Source organism: Magallana gigas, chromosome 8, assembly GCF_963853765.1.
Source record: "Magallana gigas chromosome 8, xbMagGiga1.1, whole genome shotgun sequence".
In the NCBI taxonomy this organism is placed as follows: Eukaryota; Metazoa; Mollusca; class Bivalvia; order Ostreida; family Ostreidae; genus Magallana; species Magallana gigas.
Window position 1 is genome coordinate 29,359,435 of NC_088860.1, and position 19,906 is coordinate 29,379,340.

General features: G+C 32.3%; 1 protein-coding gene across 3 annotated transcripts in view; it reads right to left on the minus strand.

The window, feature by feature from the left end:
- Nucleotides 1–19,906, minus strand: part of LOC105337501 (palmitoyltransferase ZDHHC16) — a 41,993-nt gene that overhangs the window by 4,851 nt on the left and 17,236 nt on the right. For 2 of the 3 annotated variants that reach the window (XM_034474584.2, XM_066069066.1), the window contains 6 exons: nucleotides 18,701–18,812; nucleotides 15,477–15,610; nucleotides 15,040–15,108; nucleotides 11,233–11,526; nucleotides 10,865–10,935; nucleotides 8,783–10,452 (listed from right to left, as the gene is read on the minus strand). In XM_034474584.2, the coding sequence (XP_034330475.1) occupies nucleotides 10,329–10,452; nucleotides 10,865–10,935; nucleotides 11,233–11,526; nucleotides 15,040–15,108; nucleotides 15,477–15,610; nucleotides 18,701–18,812 (804 nt within the window). In that variant the 3' untranslated portion in view covers nucleotides 8,783–10,328. Of the gene's footprint in view, nucleotides 1–8,782; nucleotides 10,453–10,864; nucleotides 10,936–11,232; nucleotides 11,527–15,039; nucleotides 15,109–15,476; nucleotides 15,611–18,700; nucleotides 18,813–19,906 lie in introns of those variants that run through there. The other variant, XM_066069067.1, reaches the window with a different exon arrangement.

The window sequence follows — 19,906 nt, forward strand, 5'->3', positions numbered from 1 at the left end:
TCTAAAAAGATATTTCTCTGTATATTCCTTTTTAAAAATTTGACCCCCATTGTGGCCCAACCTTACCCCTGGGGATCATGATTGGGACAAACTTAATTCTACACTACCTGAGGATGCTTCCACACAAGGAACAGCTTTTCTGGCTGATCGGTTAAAGAGAGGAAGATTTTCGACCCCTAATAGTAACCCCACCCTAGCTACCCCTGGGGATCGTGATTTGTGCAAATTTGAATCTACACTACCTGATTATGCTTTCACACAAGTGATAGCTTTTCTGGTTAATCAGTTTTAGAGAAGATTTTACAGTTTACTCTATCAATTCCAATGTAAAAACTCGATACCCCCCCCCCACCCCCATTGTGGCCCAGCCCTATTCCTAAGGATTATGATTTGAACAAACTTTAATCTTCCCTATCTGATGATGCTTCAACAGAAGTTTCAGCTTTTCTTGATGATCAGTTGTAGAAAAAAGATTTACACTATATATTCCTATGTAAAAATTCGACCCCTCATTGTGACCCCACCTTAGCTACCCCTAGGGATAATGATTTGTACAAATTTGAATCTACACTACCCGATGATGTTTCCACACAAGTTTCAGCTTTGCTGGCAAAATGGTTTTTTTAGAAGATTTTAGATAAAACTTACAACCTTTTATTGATTTTTAATTATCTCCTCTTTAAAAAAAAGTTTGGTCTTTCATTTTAACAAATTTGAATCCCCTTTACATATGAATGCTTACAACTCGTTCTGCAGAAGAAGTCGAAAATGTAAAAAGTTTACAGACAGACGGACGGACACCGGACAAAAAGCGATCAGAAAAGTACACGTGAACTTTCAGCTCAGGTGAGCTAAAAAGATTCTGTTATTGGGGATGGGGGTCTTACCCACAACATTCTGTCACAGTGCAAAATTGAGTGTTCTTTAATTAACTTTGCTTGGACTTTATTTCATTACAAACACTTATTAGAAAAACCTTGAAAACTGAAAACGCCTATATTGTTGTTCTATTGATTTTTAAAAGGCTTTCGACTCTATTAATAGGTAGTAGTAATGGTATGAATTGTGTATATTTTACATAAAATAACATTGGTGTTTTACATCAATGAGGTTCCTACCTTTAAAAGAACTCTACAGTTGAACATCGAATACTAAGAAAACATGTGTAACCTAGTTTTCCCTTTTGACCTTTGGGTTGACCCAGCAAAGGGAAACAACTTTTGCAAAGTGTGGATTGGAGAATGTTATTTATGTCTCTGGTTGATATAATTTTTGTTATCTTATAATTTCTCTCATAAGAAATAATAAATATATATGAACAGAATATATATAGCAAATTTCCAATGAAAATTTACACGTATTTGTATTATCGTTTCCGAGTTATTCCGTGCAAATGTAATATTGTGGAAACATAAACTAAACATGCTAAAGTGCATCCTGTGATTAAGCGCGAACAGCTGGTGAATGTAATGCGCACGCGCAAGATTATAAAAACAAAAAAATCCAGATGATTTCCGGAATTTTGAGAAATTTTTATTGAATTTTAATTAGCGTAGCTTATTTGAGAAAAAATAAAAAAAAAAGTTGGTAATCTTCAATTAATAATAATGTTTAAAATAAATATATTAAAAAAAGACAGTACTCTTATGATTTATCGGTACTAAAGGCCAAAAAATCGAGACTATTATCTTAATAATTATTGTAGTATAGACGTAAATGTTATAAAAAAAAACATTTTAAATAATGTTATTATAGCATTAAAAAACATACAAATCCACGTAATTCTAGCGTTAAAGATTTCGTTTTTGTATTATTTTGATAACGTTTACATAATGTTTTGATAACGTTGTTGTGCTACATGCAATTGGGCTTAATATTAGATACAGTATATCATGCACTAAAAGTATAAAAAAAAATCTGACGATTTTTATCCACATAATTGTTTTGCTGTAAATACCAAGCTCTATTTGTTGTTTAAGTATGTGTGAGAAGAGTATCTCTATACCTATATAAAAAAAAATTCTATTCCTATATTAAGTCCTAACCCCTCTTTGTGACCCGACTTTTTTCAGGGAATCATGGTTGATCAAGTTTTAATACGCACAACCTGTGCTTTGAGGTTTAAGCTTTTTTTGGCTGAATGCTTTTCCAGAAAATTTTATAAGATTTTTATCTATATCTTGCTATGTAAATATTTAAGCGCCCCCCCCCTCCTTATTGTGGGGATCATGATTTGAATAATCTGAAATCTACACTCCATGATGATGCTTTAGTTACACCCAATTTTAAGCTTTTCTGGCCAAATGCTTTTATAGGACGATTTTAAAGGCTTTCTCTAATATATTCATGTTAAATTTGACTTCCCCGTTCATTGTAGATACATTTTATCCCCGAGGACCATGATTTGAAGAAATATAAATCTACACAGCTCGAGGATGCTGTCAAAATTTAAGCTTTTCTGATCTAATAGTTTTTGAGAGGAAGATTATTGAAGATTTACCCTGTATATTCCAATGTAAAAAGTAATTCCCATATTGTGGCCCAATCCTTCCTCCGGAGACCATGATTTGAACAAATTTGAATCGACTCTACCTGAGGATGTTTTCACACAAGTATCAGATTTTCAGACCAAATTGTTTTTAAGAAGACTTTTAAAAATTTTCTGTGTATATTCCAATGTAAAAATTCATCGACCGACAACAGACAAATTTTTATCAGAAATGCTCGCTTGAACCTTCGGCTTAGTTGAGCTCATGAAGCTTTTAAAATAACATAAAAGAAACAGTAAAAAGAAAACGTCTTAGAAATTTTACACACAGAGTAATAATATCCTTAGGGTTATTTTTCTTAATGAATCCATGGTACTAATAAACATTTGTAACACTCAAAAAATATAGCAAAATTTGGTGCATTTTGATATTTTGAGATGACTCTCACTGAGATCAGACGATTAGAATTTAGTATTGTTTTCATATATGGTAGAAAATGATATTACTAATCACATAATTCAATTCAAAGGAAAATTGCTATTGTAATATCTTTTAAATGTGCTTTGATGTGCGGAAAATGACATTTACCTATATACATGTATTCTTATAGTAGAGCTGTATTTTAAGATGACCCTTAAAAAGAACAAATTGGTAGATTTTCTTGAAATTTTCAAATATACAAGAAATGGTCTAAAAAACATATGGTTAAAATATAAATAATGAATTTTGTTGCTATTGTTGTTTTTACGCCCCCCCCCCCCCCAAAAAAAAATCGGTATCCTTAAATCTGCTGTAAGTTAAAACTTTTTTCAGAAAGGATCTAGAATTTCTAGCATTTTTATATCTCTGTTTGCTCAGCCATCCTGAAAACCACTGCGTTCAGCTATCTCATATAGATTCCTAGCAATGTTTCAACATTTTTTTCATGGGTTTTGTCTACCCTGATGAAACTTTACACATCCGTGTATAATGTTACGTTAAAGAACAAAATGGTCGTCTGTTAGACCTGGTGCCAACTTTTTTTGGAATCCTCTTTATAATCAAATACAAACGATTTGAAAACATGCTCGGTTCTTTGTCCATCACATATATCAAGAAATTTGTCAGCACGTTTTCTTTTCCCACACTGCTAGCTTCCTGGTATGAATCGTTGATTCCATTCGTAAAGCAATTTTTTAAAGTCGTCGGTTATCGTCTTAACACATCCGGATCCACTATCCTCGCCTGATCTAGCACTTTGCCTTTTTTTCTTTTTCCGACAACCTAGACTTTTTTATCTGGTCGTCGTTAAAAGCCATTTGCTCAGCCATCACGTCAGAGCCTCAAAAGTCTACCTAAATATGCGTACCGTGACGCATTTCAGAAATTCATTCAGTGATTGAAAGTATGTGTAAATATATAGCCGTGGAGAATACAATAAAGGGATGTAATGTTCATTTTACTATTTGAGTCGAATGCTCTTGCGATATCGTACAATACACAGAACACATCGAACAAACCTCGTATATCTATCGCCATGTCTTGTCACAAACTGTACACATCGAACAACCCTCGTATATCTATCGCCATGTCTTGTCACAAACTGAACTCTCTAACTATCGGGGAACTCCGCGCCTTTTGTAATCAAGAGTGATGATGGCGTTACTTTTTGCCAACTAGTCGAATATTTTAAAAGATTTTTCAGACGGAAATGCACGGAAGAACATACAAGACATAAGTCTTCGATTTCAGCCTTGGGTACTTTGAACCGTTGTTGTATAGTGTTCTTTCCTCCTAGCCAGGGGAGGCTATTCGCAATATAGCCAGTTTTCCTGGGTAAAAAACTTTTATGTGGAAACATGGAAACATGGGGCTACACTAATCATCAGAAATCTTGACCAAAGAAAAAGCCTTATTCCCAAAATCATGAAATTCCTAATCGGTGGAGGGGGTTAGGTAGTATACCTATAGCAGGGGGAGGGTTGCCGGGGGAGGAGGAGGTCCGAGACATATTTGCGATAATTTTACTATGTAAATTTAATATTTTCATTTTCCATGCGAGGTAAGGCAGAACTATCTGTGCAAAATAATACGGATACCTTGGAAATTCTCTCAAATAGTAAATGTATTTTGTGTTTTATTGATTGAAGTTTCCTTTATTCTTTTTTACAAACACCTCATTACAGTGTGTAGTTTATGCATTTAGAGGACCGTGCAACCCGATTTGCTTTGGGTTTATCAACAACATTGGGTCAGCATTTATTTTGCAGATATTATTAGTTTCTAAATAAATAATGTTGTTAGTGTGTCAGTGTACTTATTAAACTTAAGTTAAATGCCGAATGATCCAAAAATGTTTCAATCTTTCGCCTGTCCTTCCTGGTATAATTAATTATCAAGTCATGTTGTATAAATAATCATGTCAGGAAAGGCACTCCCTTTCTATAAACAATTGTGTAGTAATAAATACACAAGATCTAAAATTAATTCTAAAACCCCGGCCGCTGAGTCTGAAGAACGTAGTCACAGTGCTTGTTTCTTGTTATATTGTTTGTCACATTGTAGTGATTGTTTATGATTTTAGCGTGCGAGATGAAAAACGTACATTGCAGGTAAACGAAGTAAACTTAAAACAACTGCTTTACGCGGTTTTTTTTCTGTTTGTACATGATCTAAACAGAAAGTATTAAACTTCTTCGAGAAGAATCATATTCAATTCAATGCTAACACAAGTCTGCAGAAATAAAACGTTATACTTACGAACTGAGCGAGACAGGAGATGTAAATCCCGACATTAGACAATCATTTCAGATAAAACTTTCACGTGACAATGGTCTCATAAATTATAGCAATTAATTCAAAAGCGATCCGTCTTCTTCTCCAAGTGCACATTAAATGATAAGTTTATGCGTAAAAAGGGGAAATTTTAATTATTTATAATCGTGGCTCTATTTTTTTCTCTTATACTCTTAAATAACAGAATACACATGATTAAGAAAGATATTTTCTACACACATGCCTACAGGTGAACACTACGGTTAAACAATGATTCAACTTCGTTTGTAAAATCATGCTAATTACATAAATTGACAGTCATAAATTTCGGTTACACCTGATCAGACATGATATTTCTTCGCTTTTAAGAGAGAACCAAGGTTACATGTGCTTTATCTATATTAAACTTACTGATGCTCTCAATAAGTTGAAATCTGTTCATCAACGATGATCATTTTAATAAATATTTTTATCTAAGTAATTCAAAAGTTTATTTTCAACATGGACTATCAGATTTTTGTATTTATACTTACCTAGTAAATTAAAATCGTCATATATAAATTGTAAATTTTGTTGGTGGGTATAAATGCACAATTTACAATATAACATATTGTGAATGTTGTATTTACACCAACTTTGTATATCTAAACTGTATTTTAAAAAAAAAACATTTCATATGCATCCTCCTAGTAAATTTACCGCAAAATTTACGATGCATCTCTGCACCTTCCCAGCTGCAGTAAACTGTAAGATGACAATAGGCTAACACTTTAAGTGATTTTTTTAAGAGAACAATTTCACAGCATTCATTTTCAAAGTTCATTTCAATATAATTCAGTCCGGCTGATCTATATATATAATTTTAATACACTTGTATTTTGAAAAACGGTAGAACTAGATTTTGTGACGTCGGCATAAATTTGCATACTAAATTAGCCATCTGTTTACTTTTATCGACAAACAAATCAGGTAAATGAGTTACAAGGCATTGTGGGCTACCACAAATTTCAGTGTATACAAAGCGTTTTGAAAATATATACCATTTTGACTTGTCCTTTGGAAACTCATTTTCAATGATTTTTCAGAATTTATGAAATTAATATGGAAAATTATGTCAGTTTCTATGCTTACATTTGAAGAATATTGCATATGAAGACTTATATCAACCTATTCAAATACCCCATTGTCCAGGCACGTAGCATCACTTTTTTCCGCAGCAAACATTTTTCTTAAATTTACATACAAAAAATTGAATTAACATGGAGTTGCTCCCCCCCCCCAAAAAAAAAACTTTATGGGACCATGTAAAAAATGAATTGAAAATAAGGAAATGAACAGGGAAATTGAAGGATACTACCCCCCCCCCCCCCCCCCCCCCGGATTACGATTTTCAGGATTTTGGTTATGTAACCTTATCCTTTTTTTTTCTCTTGCTTGTCAAGATTTTTTGAATGAGTCTCCCCCCCCCCTTTCAAAAACGATGCTACGTGCCTGTTGTCAATGTTCAAAAGAGAGGATATTCATCAGAATGCTAACGTACAAAATACTATATGCTGCATACATATAGCTTGCGCTTCTGCATTTGTATACTTGTGCATTTCTACTACCGTGGCTATTCACGTAATTCAAAAATGTACGGTTACCTGTATTTATTTCTAGTGCACTGTGTTAAGTCACCAACAAACAATTATGCAGTTATTTTTTTTATCATTTTATTATTTGCCAGTCCTTTTATACTAATCATTTTTGAAGCAACAATTAATCAGCTAAAACAACAGTATTTTTCAATGTGAGCATGGAAAAAGTTAATGGTACGTGATCTTTCCACTTTTACCTTCTAAAGTAAAAATCAAGATGTACAAATATTCAGGGGCAAGCAATTAAATATTGTGTATAAAACAGACAAAAACCACGTGCGTTTGTTGAATCGTAAACATGTTGTAGACCGTCATGCTTTGCAACTCATTCACAGTATTGGAGAATCTGTTTGACGTACAGAATGGTATCCATATAAGGTAGTGTACCCGACCTGTTCAGTGCATACTAATTCCTGTACAGTGCTACATGTTAAGTATATGTCACTATCTATATCCATCTTAACAAGAGATGTTTGTGAAACACTTATGCCCCTCCCTTGGAAACATCCACGAAGAAAATGAACGGAAACTGCAAATAATTGGAATTTTTCTAACTCCAAGGGGCATAACTCTGTCGAAAATTGCTTGATCGTACCCAAAATCGAATTTGACCTAGATGTTATCATGATAAATCTGTATAGCAAATTTCATTTCGATACGTGCAACCTCTGCAAGGAAAATGAAGAGAAACTATTGGTGGACCGACCGACCGACCAACATACCAACAGAGACAGCAGCAAAGCAACATGCCCTCCATTTTTCGCGGGGGGGGGGGGGGGGGGCGGTGCGCATTAGACTGGTATTTTTTCGTAGTTTATTTTGTTGTACTAATGTGCTATTGTGATTATTTTGAATGTCACAATATACATTGGAGATAAACAGGATTGAAAAAACGTTTATTTTCTAGATATTAAAATGATGTATAATGGAATATATATGTATAATTTTATATTACAGTTGTGGTTTCAAAAACGCTAGAGGTTTGAGGCTACATGTACATTTCAATGCATACTTATTCCCGTACAATGCTACATATTAACTTAAGTACATGTCACTATCTATATCCATCTTAAAAACTAGTATTTTTTCGTAGTTTTTTGTTGTAATAATGTGCTATTATGATTATTTTGAATGTTACTATATACATTAATGATGAACAACAGGATTTAAAAACCGTTTATAATTGAATATAAGAACCTAACTGTTGTATAGAAGAAAAATAATGTAATTTTTATTATGAAATTGAAGCTCTTATTGCTTTAAGTAGATGATAATTCGTAGGGTTGGGTTAAATGCAACCCCCCTGTAAATTTTTAAGACTTTTAAAATTTCGTTTATTAAAACTGTTATATCTAGGGTTTCAGAAATGTCCAATACCCCCTTAAAAATATGAATTTATTTAAATCGAGCAATCAAGTTCCAGTTCATTACAGTTAAAAACTCTGTATTTAGGGACAATTTCCAACAAGGTCATTTTTCAACAGGGAAAGGCCAAAGATCAAAAAGAATTCAAGAGAGCTGTTGAAAAATGACCCCACGTCACAATTTAACGGCTTATGGTCTCAATTTCCAACGTTGAAAAAGCACCGCCGGATTTCTTCTTTCTTTCCATCATAAAAATAATATTTGTTTGTCCTAAAAACTTTATATATGTTATACGCATATCCTCAGTGTTAAATATCTATTACATTCAGTTTCGTTCAGTTATGGGATTGAAAACTCTGCACTTCGATTATTCCTACTCACAATTTTCCATTAAAGTAAGAAACTCATAAAATAAACCCATTTTACATCAAAACCTCTATTCCCAATGCTCATGTAACCGGAAACAGTGTATTATGGGAAGGTTAGAAACCCATACTCTATAAAAAAAATTGGTTTGAAATGAAAAGGCTTGTAAAGTTTACAAATTTATTATAACAAAAGTAAATATTACTTTAGAATAATCGATAACAAATAACAAATATGAGTCCTAAAAATATAACATGAGGAAAATGTAAATAATATTTAATTTAGTAAAAATTACAAAGTACAGGCGATAGTTTCCCAGGTTACAAAGCATACATAATATGAAAATGAACGAATATCAAAACAAGCTAACATAACACCACCGTCAAATGTGAAAACTGTCAAAGCATTGAAATATTTCACCTCAATTTACTTCACAAAATCGGCACCAATGTATCTTGCATGTTTCAAAGATTCCCTTTGCACGCGAACTGTTGCACAACTTTGTCAGATCGACCCGTTTATCATACTATGAACCTACTTTTACACCGTCCCATTTTAGAAGTATGGAATACCGAACCCTAAGTTTGAAACACGCATTTCCTTTATTAATATTTTAGTAATAACTCAGATTTGAAACAGAATAAGCCCATAATTTTTGCAATTTATATTTGCCTTTCCATAAGGATTAGTTCTGCTAAATTACGTTGAATTTGACTCCGTAGTTCTAAGAAGATTTTTTAAAATACACCCCCTTTTTCTACATTTTCGAGGTTTTCTCCGCTTTGAATAAAGATCGGTCTTTCGTTTCTGCAGTTTATATTAGCATTCCCATAAGAAAGATTTGTGCCACATTTGGTTGAAATTGGCCAAGCGGTTTTAGAGAAGAAGTTCAAAATGTAAAAAGTTTACAGAAGGACAGATGAAAATGAAAGTAGGTTTTTGATTAATATCACAATTATTACTTATCAGATATAATTCACTTATAGCTAATGGACATAATCTCACATATCTCAAAATATCAAATGTATAAGCAGTTACTCTGGTGCAGGCATTTGGTAATTTATTGGCTAAAAGTCAGTTCTAAATTTATAATTTATATTGACAGCTCTGCAACGTTTTGAAAAAAAAAGCATCTTTGGATTTATCTAAAAAGTCAATACTGAAAACTTTTTTCAAAAATAATATATTTATATAGAAGTTACATTTCTAACATTAAAATCAAATGTAATGTTTTTTTCTAACTAACTATATAACTATACAAGCACCATGTAGTTTGTGATACCACAAAGCTCATTCTATCATTTAAAGTGATATGGTACACTTTTTGAGATATCAATGTGGATAATAGAACTTCATATTTAAAATAATCACCATTTTAAAGTTTCAAACCTTTATATATTTGCCAAAGGATACATTTGAAAAAATTTAAAAAACCAAAAATATAATAGCTCCAGAGGGTTTCAATTTGCTTATCAGTATCTACTGCTTTAATCTATTGAGCTATGCTGTGAAGATTAGATTCCAATATTGTTGAAAAACATTATGAAAATTTGTTGAAATTGTTTATCTAAAATCTTGTCATAAAATTGAGGTGTTGCCATATCTTCTTAATATTCTTGAACAATAAAATATGCTGAACAAATTAAGCACACAAATACCAAGTCATTTTATATATACAAACCTCAGTAAGAGAGGGCATTTAGTTACACTTCCGCTGTCATAATAACATGAGACCCTTATTTTCTATTTCTTTCTCCCTTCTGTTTTGGGCACGGGAATATGTCAATCCATTCCCAGGAGGAAGGTGAGTCGAAGGGAAAAGCACATTCCTTGCAAACGTTCTACAAAACATCCAAGAGTCATGATCATTATCTGTAAATGAAGCAATTCATATATACTAATTTGAGGACTATAAACAGTCCCAAAACGTCTTAAGAAACGTCTAATATGTAGTCATAACTCATAAGTCTTTTGAAAGTGTTGATAAATGTATCATTTTCAATGTTTAGTAAGAATGCTTTAAAAAGATATAACTTAATTTACATTAAAATAACCTAGAATTTCTGCAAAATTATGATTCATGTTTACTTTATATAATTTGTTCAAGGTCACATTGAATATGTAATTCAGTATTGGGTCAGATTTTAAATATGCATTTTGCACAAAAATCTTTATATAATGTCTGAACGATAAAATCTTATATTCATTTCCCTTTGACTATGTCATGCCAGATAATTAAATATCTGTACTCACCTTCCATTGCCAAGACCAAAAAAATGTTGCCAGTTTCTCAAAAAGCCATAGTGATAAGGGTTGGTATAAACCTATAAGTTTGAAATACAAGAATAACCGAAGAACATTTTAATACATATATAATCAGTTCTTTTGGCTTAAAGTGAAGAAAGTGTTAGAGTCTAAATTAGCGTCTAGTACAGAAATTCAACAATGACATTATTATTAAAATATGTATATGACTTCTTATATTCATTCATCAAATTGTTTAAATTCATATTATATTAAGTATTACATACAGACAACACATCTTGAAATATAACAATAGTTTATTATGTAGTGGATGTGAGCAAACAATCTGATTTCTGCTCACTTTTTTGTGAACTTACCAACCCTAACTTTTTCAATCTATCCACTTCCTTACGGTTGATATACACCTCAATGTTTGTTTCTCCATAGCTGATCATTCTTACATGCCACAATACTAACAAGGAGAGTGCAATCACCACCGCTGAGCACAAAACAAATTCGTACACCACAGCAGTGTGGTAGTGCTGACCCCGCAGGTCCACCTCTATATCCTGTCCGGGCCTGTGATATTCAACAACACCTTGGTGCTCAAAAACTTCATGGTCTGATGACGTATTGATTCGAAATGCTGCTATGCCCCCAAAAAATGGTTTCTGTAACGTTTTACAATATCAAATAAATATACTGTATCTACTCTTAATTACAGATTTAACACTTGAATATCAATGTAACTGGTATTCTTAGAAAGGCGCCAAATGGCCCATGGGCCACGCCGTTCACCTTAACAATTACTATTCTTCTTTTTATCATTCTATTTCGACATGTTTAGTTATGAAGCTTTTAAAAATATTGCAAAACTCTCAAATATCCTAAGATTTGGCAATACATTTAACAATACAAAAAAAGAAGCCTACTTCATTGGACATCTCATCCTAAGATCTAAGATGCATCAACTAACCAATCTAACAAAAATTCTAAAATGAGCTATGAAAAATCATAAAAAGTGAAAGGTCACTGTGACCTTGATATGAGGATATGAAGATATGAGGATGTTAACATAGTAAATAACTAAGCTTAGAAATGTATTTCCTGAGAAGATGATTTTAAAACATTTTCCCTACATTTTTCTATGCTGAAAGTAAAAAAACCCTCTTGCGGCCCCTGTAATTAGCCTCGGGATCACAGTTAAAGTTAGGTCCCCAAAACGATTGACATGCAGTGAGATGTTTCATTTGTTAGAGTTAGATTAAACATAAGTTTGGAGACAAGTTAACTTAATAAATGTTAAAACAAGTACAACCAAAACTTAGGTAATCGCAGATTACAAAGCTTACCGAGACGAGGCATCACCTTTATGAGACCACCTTTATGACATTATATGAAATTCATACTTTATAATCTTGGATATTCATGGATACTGTTTTGACATAATATCGTATATCCTCTGTTAAAAAATTGTATGATAGTCATAATTATGATCATTTCATACGGTATTGTAAGATGCAATGTTTATCAATACAATAATATAAAATACAAGATTGCATCCTATCATACTTACAATATATATCTCATAATACAATAAAATACCGTTATAAATAATGATGAGATATGATATTGTAACACATGATATGACATTGTATAGTGTTTTATATTATTGTTTTTGATCAAATAATACAATATCATAATATATGATACGATATAGTATTATATTATGCAATATGATATCACATAAAATATCACAATGTTGTACATCATAATATCAGAATGTATAATATAGTATGATATTGTATTGTATTATACTGTATCATATTTGATATATAATATGATATTGTATCATATGAAACAAGCATCCTTGATAATGGAGATCAGGCTCTGCATCTAAAGCTACCTCTACGATTCATTTATATTATAGTAAATCAACTGTGCAAGCTATTATCTATAAAACATGTGACCTGTTCCAAAAATCTAAACCTCATCCAGCATTCGAAACCTATGGCTCAGATTCAGCATTCAAGCCTGCCATGTGCATCAACATCATTAGTTTAGTGAAGTTAGGACTAGTAATAACAAAGAAATCATCATCTAAGTGCACCTGTTTCAAAAAAATTAACCAGGTCTTAAAACCTTAACCTTCTCCAGTATCCGAAACCTATGGCTCAGATTCATCATCCATGCCTGTCAGGCGCATCAGCATCATAAGACACCATCCATTCAAGTTTGGTTTAGTTAGGACCAATAATAACTAAGATATATTTTTTAGCGTCCTTGAAAATGGAGATCAGGCTTTGCATCTGACGCTACATCTCCGATTCATTTATATTATAGTTTAATCAACTATGCAAGTTTAAAAAGTACTATTATCTATTAAACATGTGACCTATTCCAAAAAACTTAACCTTATCCAGCATCCTAAACACATAGCTCAGTAAATTGCAACTTTTTTTTACACATACGAACTTTTGCTATGGGTTGATAAACATGATGTTCTCATAGTAACCTTCTCTGATTTGACCCAAAAAAAACAATTAAAATACACGATATAACTCAGTGCAATTACTGTTTTAGATAAATACTACAATGGTTTTTCACAGATAAACATATACAGTCTTATACTATTAAATTCCTCATGCTTGATGTTTCTACTTAAACTGCTGATTGAACATTTCGCCGTTTCCCATTTTCATTTTGTTTATTACGAATCTGAATTTTACGCGACATTCACGCCAGTTTATTTACTTAGGCTAGTGTTTATAATGAACATAGAACATGACAAGAAGAATTGTGGAATTTTATACGAGAATCTTTCTTTAATACAATCATGTACATAAAGTAATTACTACTATGTTAATTATTCCTGCAAAATCTTTTGTAAACACACACGCTATTTTAAACCTGTAAGTCACTGACTAACATGGCAATCACGTAGAGTTAGACAGGTCGTTTTCATACTCATCCATGTAATGCATTTACACCTTTAAATAAAAAGATTACCTGAGGGATGAATTGGATGTTTTATTTTGTAAAGGCATTGTTAGTAATGTTTTCATAGACAAAGAATAAGAAAGAAATGAGAAATTATTAACACGTTTTGCTGATATTTTAATGATACACTGGCAATGCTTTTCTGATATGCGGGAGCGATATACTTATTTCGTACGATAGACAGAGGACCAGTCTATTTCAATGACGAAGAAATAAGAACTATTTGCATTATGTCACACATTATCATTTCACGTTTGTGCTCAAAATCCACTACGAGAGTGCTGATGACAGCAAGGGTCTTTTCGCTTTGCTAGCTCAAATTATAAAAGAACTGTGTTTTTCTAAAAATCGATTTTACGCACATTTTCCATTCGGAGCTTCTCAATTAGTTACCTTCATTAGTACGGAACAAGGTTTACCCCGTGTAAGTTGTCGAGATCATGGGCAGTGATTTCACAAAAATCTGATTGTTTAACCCTTTCAAATAAGCAATTACGTAAACAAAAGTTGTTAATGCACGCACTATTTTCTTAGCGCATGAATAATGTAGGGCAAAATTTTCGCAGAAACGGCTATGATAACAAAGATTCGATTGTTTTGCGAGCCGACTCAATAAAAAAGAACGAAAACTATAGCCTTCAGCCCAGGAAAACCAAAAAGTTAACCAGGATATGAACTCGTTACATTTTCAAATCCTGTGATGCAAGTAGGGTTCTCAGAAAAACCGATAATGTATCATTTCCCAGTGAAATTTCTTACACTATTGTTTTTTGTTTACAATTACGTTTAAGAAAAGGAAATCGATCAGAATTATTAACACAACAGTTTATATGTTCATAATATGGCAATCCTCTAACTGTAAATTCACGCGGTAATCATTGTGATTTAAAAAATCTGACCTTTTGAACCGCTAAAGAGTTCACACAAAATTGAAGGTTTTTGCTCTACTGGGAATTATATAAAGAAACATATTTGCAAAAATAAATCATTGTCACAAAATATAGCATTGCATTTATTGGGGGAAAGATTAATCCATATATATCCTCTGTCAAACTTCTGGTTCACGTTTGCTAAAAAGATCCCTTTAAGATCCATCATATATACATATTTGTGTGTCAAGCTATCAAAATTACAGATGACATAAAAGATTTTGTCAAATAAATTACATGTATCTTGCCACTTACATCTGGTTCACCATATACTATGTCATAGGCCATGTTCAGAGGATACAAGACAGCTGGGAATGGGTAATACTGAAACAAATATCATGTCCATTCATTGATAATATATATACAGTAAAAGATTGAAAATAAGAAAAAGACCAAAGGGAATGAAAAAAACAGAAAAAGCTTGAAAATGACAAGCTTTTCTTGTAGACAACGTCAAACCAACTTTTATTCGTCTGCGAGAAATTTTCGCAAGGTAGGCAAAAGCCTCGGAGTGGGGAATATTTCTCGCAGTTAAGCAGTCCATGTATGTTTGTTATAATAACACATGTCTGGATTAACGCTTGGTGGCAAACATTACACATCGTGAACCAGTTTATCGGAAGTGAATCATGAAATAAAGTCACCGCAAATAAAAGTTGGTTTACGGTATCTCCTGTTGAACCTTCTTTTACCTTATCCCCATAGAAGTGTTGCTTGAACAAGTCTAGTCCTGTCACACACACATAAATAGTTCCCGACAGCATGAAGACACAAAACTGGAAAAAGTATCGATGATTAAAGAATCCCACACAGTTATTAATCCAAGCTGGTCAACAATTTAAGGTGAATAATTGATGAATTGAGGTATTAAAGTGAATTTAATTGTGAAACCGTCAAGTAAAGAATCTATTAAAATTGATATTCCTACTCATATTTATTCTAGCTTAACTTCTACATATTGTTATAAACAGTGATTTTATGCAGGTATCTTTGCATTAGAAATGAAAGACAAGGACCCATGGGCAACATCCCTCACCTGAGCAACATAACTTAGGTTAAAGGGGCAAGGTCATGATTTTGGTCAAAACCTATTTTTCCGATTTTAATGTTTACAATGTTTTCATAAGGCATTTTTAATAGGCAACGAAAATTTGAGTGTCATTCGTTGAGTTTTATGCAAGTTACAGAGCTCATAATCTTTACTGTGTAAACAAAGGTTTTGTTAACATTTTGAATGCTGAAGTAAAAATTCCAGTTTAAAACCTTAAATAAATGTGTTTAACATAAGGAACTGTTTATTTATGCTTAAAGTAAATAATAAGGTAAATCATTTTGAAAAAGATTTTTACTGGTATATTGATCCTATATAAACAAAAACAGGGCTCGAGCCTTCTTAACATGACAAAGAATTGGGAGCCCTTTATCCTCCTTATAACTCAACGACCGCCTCTCAAATTTCATTTGAACATTAGAAATGCATTCCTAAAGCATTTAAAATAATTTTATTACGATTTTTTTTATCCAAATTACGTGCACGCGATTTCTCAAACACTATTTGACCAATCTCACCATATTTTCACAGTCTCAGATGATATGACTTAATGTTAACTTCATTCATTTCTGATATTTTCCTGTCGTCACTTCTGGTCACGATTTACGGCCAATTTTGCAAATTTTCACAACCTATTTAGTGCAGAGCTTATCTCAAAAAGAGATAAAACTTTGAATTTTACAGGATAGGTAGTCTAAAGTTTGAAATTGTGCACTATTATGTCGTTTTACGCCAGTTTTGCCTTTTCTTGAAGCTCATCTAGGCACGAAGCTAGGTACAAATTTTTATTCAAACTTTTCATACGTTTTGATCTTAATCTTTTTATCAGTTGATATATATATTTTGTTATAACATATATAACAAAAGTGGTAGAAAATTAAAAGTTGCTGTATATCAGCCTGCAAACCTGATGGCTCTCGGGCTGATGTACAGCGACTCTAAAAATTTTGCGCAAGCTGTTTGTATATCAGGTTGACGTCGACATTACTATTTGAAGTCATAAAAAGAGATCGGAGTTGAACAACGCATACCAAGCTCTACGTCATAATATGAAATGATGAACGGAGAGGGTTGTGATTAACATCCAAAGATTGCTGGAGATGGGTGTAATATAAATCTTATTTCACACTCCTAGGGTTAATATCACATGGGTAGGCGAATTTTCTGTTTATATCACACAGAGTGGAAAAGGTTTTAGTTTTTATAAGTCTACGATATAAAATATTTATCATATGGTATGATACAATGTTATACCTAAAATACAACTTTGTATCATATTATATGATATTGTTTATTATATGTACAATATGATATTTTATCACAATCTGTTATGCAATATTTAAAAAATATTTAAAATTAATAATATAATGAATGGACAAAGAAAAAGAAAATTAAAAACCTGTTTCTTGACTTTTATTTTAAGAGTTGGAAAAGGTATTACAATCCAACTTATTTAATAAAATTACTTTTTCTTATTTATATAATCCTCACAGTAAAACCCTGTTTACCTGCCCATTTTTTAGGATTTCCTACAAAACCGTTCAAAATCGTGTAATGAATTAAAAGCTAGGCATGTCAACAAGAAAGGTCAATAAACAGGTCAGTAATGTAAGCAAGTGACTGAGTTTCAAATTGCAAATGTCACTGATAAGGTCACTAAATCATCAATAGAAAGGTGATTGTTTCAACAAATCAGGCAAGATTTAATTTTTATTTAATTACCTCTTTACATCTGCCTCCAATTTTTCCTTGGAATTTTTTCTTTAATCTTTGAATCAACTAGAGGTACTGTGGGCAAGCTCACAATTGATACTCCCCACTAAGAAAAAATAATAATTCATGTATTTTTTCTATTATAGAAAATATTTGATGAATCTATTTCACCGTCCATTGTCTATAAATAACAACTGCTCTATTTTTTAAAACTGTTAATGCTAATATGAGTACACAAACCAATTTCTATTCTTTAAATTCCATTTTATTTCAAGTTAACCATAAATGCATGAGGACATTTGCATCCTTTTGTTAACAAACATGACTCGAATCAAAACGAAAATCCACATGTGAAGCAGCCATTTATATAAACATTTTGAATATTTGGTATACTGAGCCCAATTTTTTTTCGACATTTTTTTTCCACACATTTTTTTCAAAAAAAAAAAAAAATAAATCGAGGAAGGCCATTTTCAGAGAGACAATGATGAGAATTTAAAAAATAATTTAATGTGGCCTGGGACAAGCAAGCTTTGTGTCAAATTTTAGCTTCTAATTTTTTCCATTAATACAAGACATGACACGAACAGGAATCAACCAATTTTTGAACAATGACATTGAACTCTCTCAAATGACCTTGGGTCAAAGTCATGACACACCTTAAGGTTATAAGCAATCTTTATGTGAATTAAGAACTTCCAATACTTGTCCATAATAAAGATATGGACCGGACACGAATTTTGCACTTTTTCTGCCAGTGACCTTGACCTTGCCCAAATGATCTTGGGTCAAGGTCATGACACACCATTAGGTCATAAGCAATCTTTGTGTAAAGTAAGAACTTCTAATGTTTCTCCATAAGAAAGATATGGACCGGACACGAAATTTGGACTTTTTCTGCCATTGACCTTGACCGAATGACCTTGGGTCAAGGTCATGACACACCCTTCGGTCATAAGCAATCTTTGTGTTAGTTTAGAACTTTCAATGTTTCTCCATAAGAAAGATATGGACTGGACATGAATTTCGAACAGACAGACAGACGGACGGACGGATGGACGGGGTGATTCCTATATACCCCCAAACTTTGTTTGCAGGGGGTATAAATACAATATTAACAAAGTCAACAAGTAAACATGTTAATTAGGATACGACAATGGTGATCCATCTTAAGCACACATTTATTACAGATGCTACAGTGATGAGCTCTCGGAGGCTTCGGAGAAATGCACTTCTTGCATATAGAAACTGTTTCTGGAATTTCCTATCCAAAAAAATAAAAAAAAATCATTGGTGCAAATTTATTACAGCAAAGTCATATCTACAAAAAATTACACCTCATCTTACTTCAGTACCAACCAGACACATCCATGTGTATAGGGGTCATGATTTTCACAACTTTTAATCTACACTACCTCAGGATGCTTCCACACAAGTTTAAGTTTCCTGCATGGTAAATTAGTTCGTAAAAGAAGATTTTTAAAGATTAACTCTTCAAAATTCCTATCAATAAATCAATAAAGAGTTTACTTTTAACATTTCACTTTTTACATTTAACGAATAACTCATTTAGAAAAGACAAGTACATGATTTCATAGATGGAATATTGAACCCTGCTGTTTTGATAAGTTGTGTGGAATGTACCGAAAACCAGTAAGCAGATGGAAGTTTTAATTCTTATAAGATTGGTAATAATTTTTTAATAATGCTAAAAAGATTGATTTGACTTTAATCCGACAGTACAATAAAGTATGACGCAATGTGGACTAAAAGGACCAATGCAAAAAAAGTGGTACTGGGTAATCAATATTTAGTTTATTTACAAGACCAAACTCAAAATGATCTATTTTAGGCCTAATGCTTATTGTTGACTTATTGAAAAGTGCCAAGTAAGTTTTTGGCTTATAACCATTACATAGAACCTACAAAATCCAATATCCTTTAATGGGCCTTAATTTTTACATAGACAGATTTGTGGGGTTTTAAACAACTTATCTTTGCACATGGATATTATTAGGGCTTCTCGACAATATTTGTCAATTTATTTATTATTATTATTCTCAACAAAGTTTTGTTAAGGATTTTTTAAATACGGTTAAAGATATTTAAATTTTGATTACATAGGCTTATAGCAATTGTTAATGATACACATAAACTTTCTTCCTTACTTTTAGAGTTAGATGTATCTTGTCAAGTTGTACAAAATTGTAAGGGTAGGCATTTTTCTATCTTTTACCATTTTGAGATATAAGGTTCCAAAATTGAGAAAAGGGGGGGGGGTATGAAAAAACAAAAAATCATAAAAAAAACTTGGGAATTTTTAGAAGACTTAGAGACATTGTTTAAATTGAAGTAATT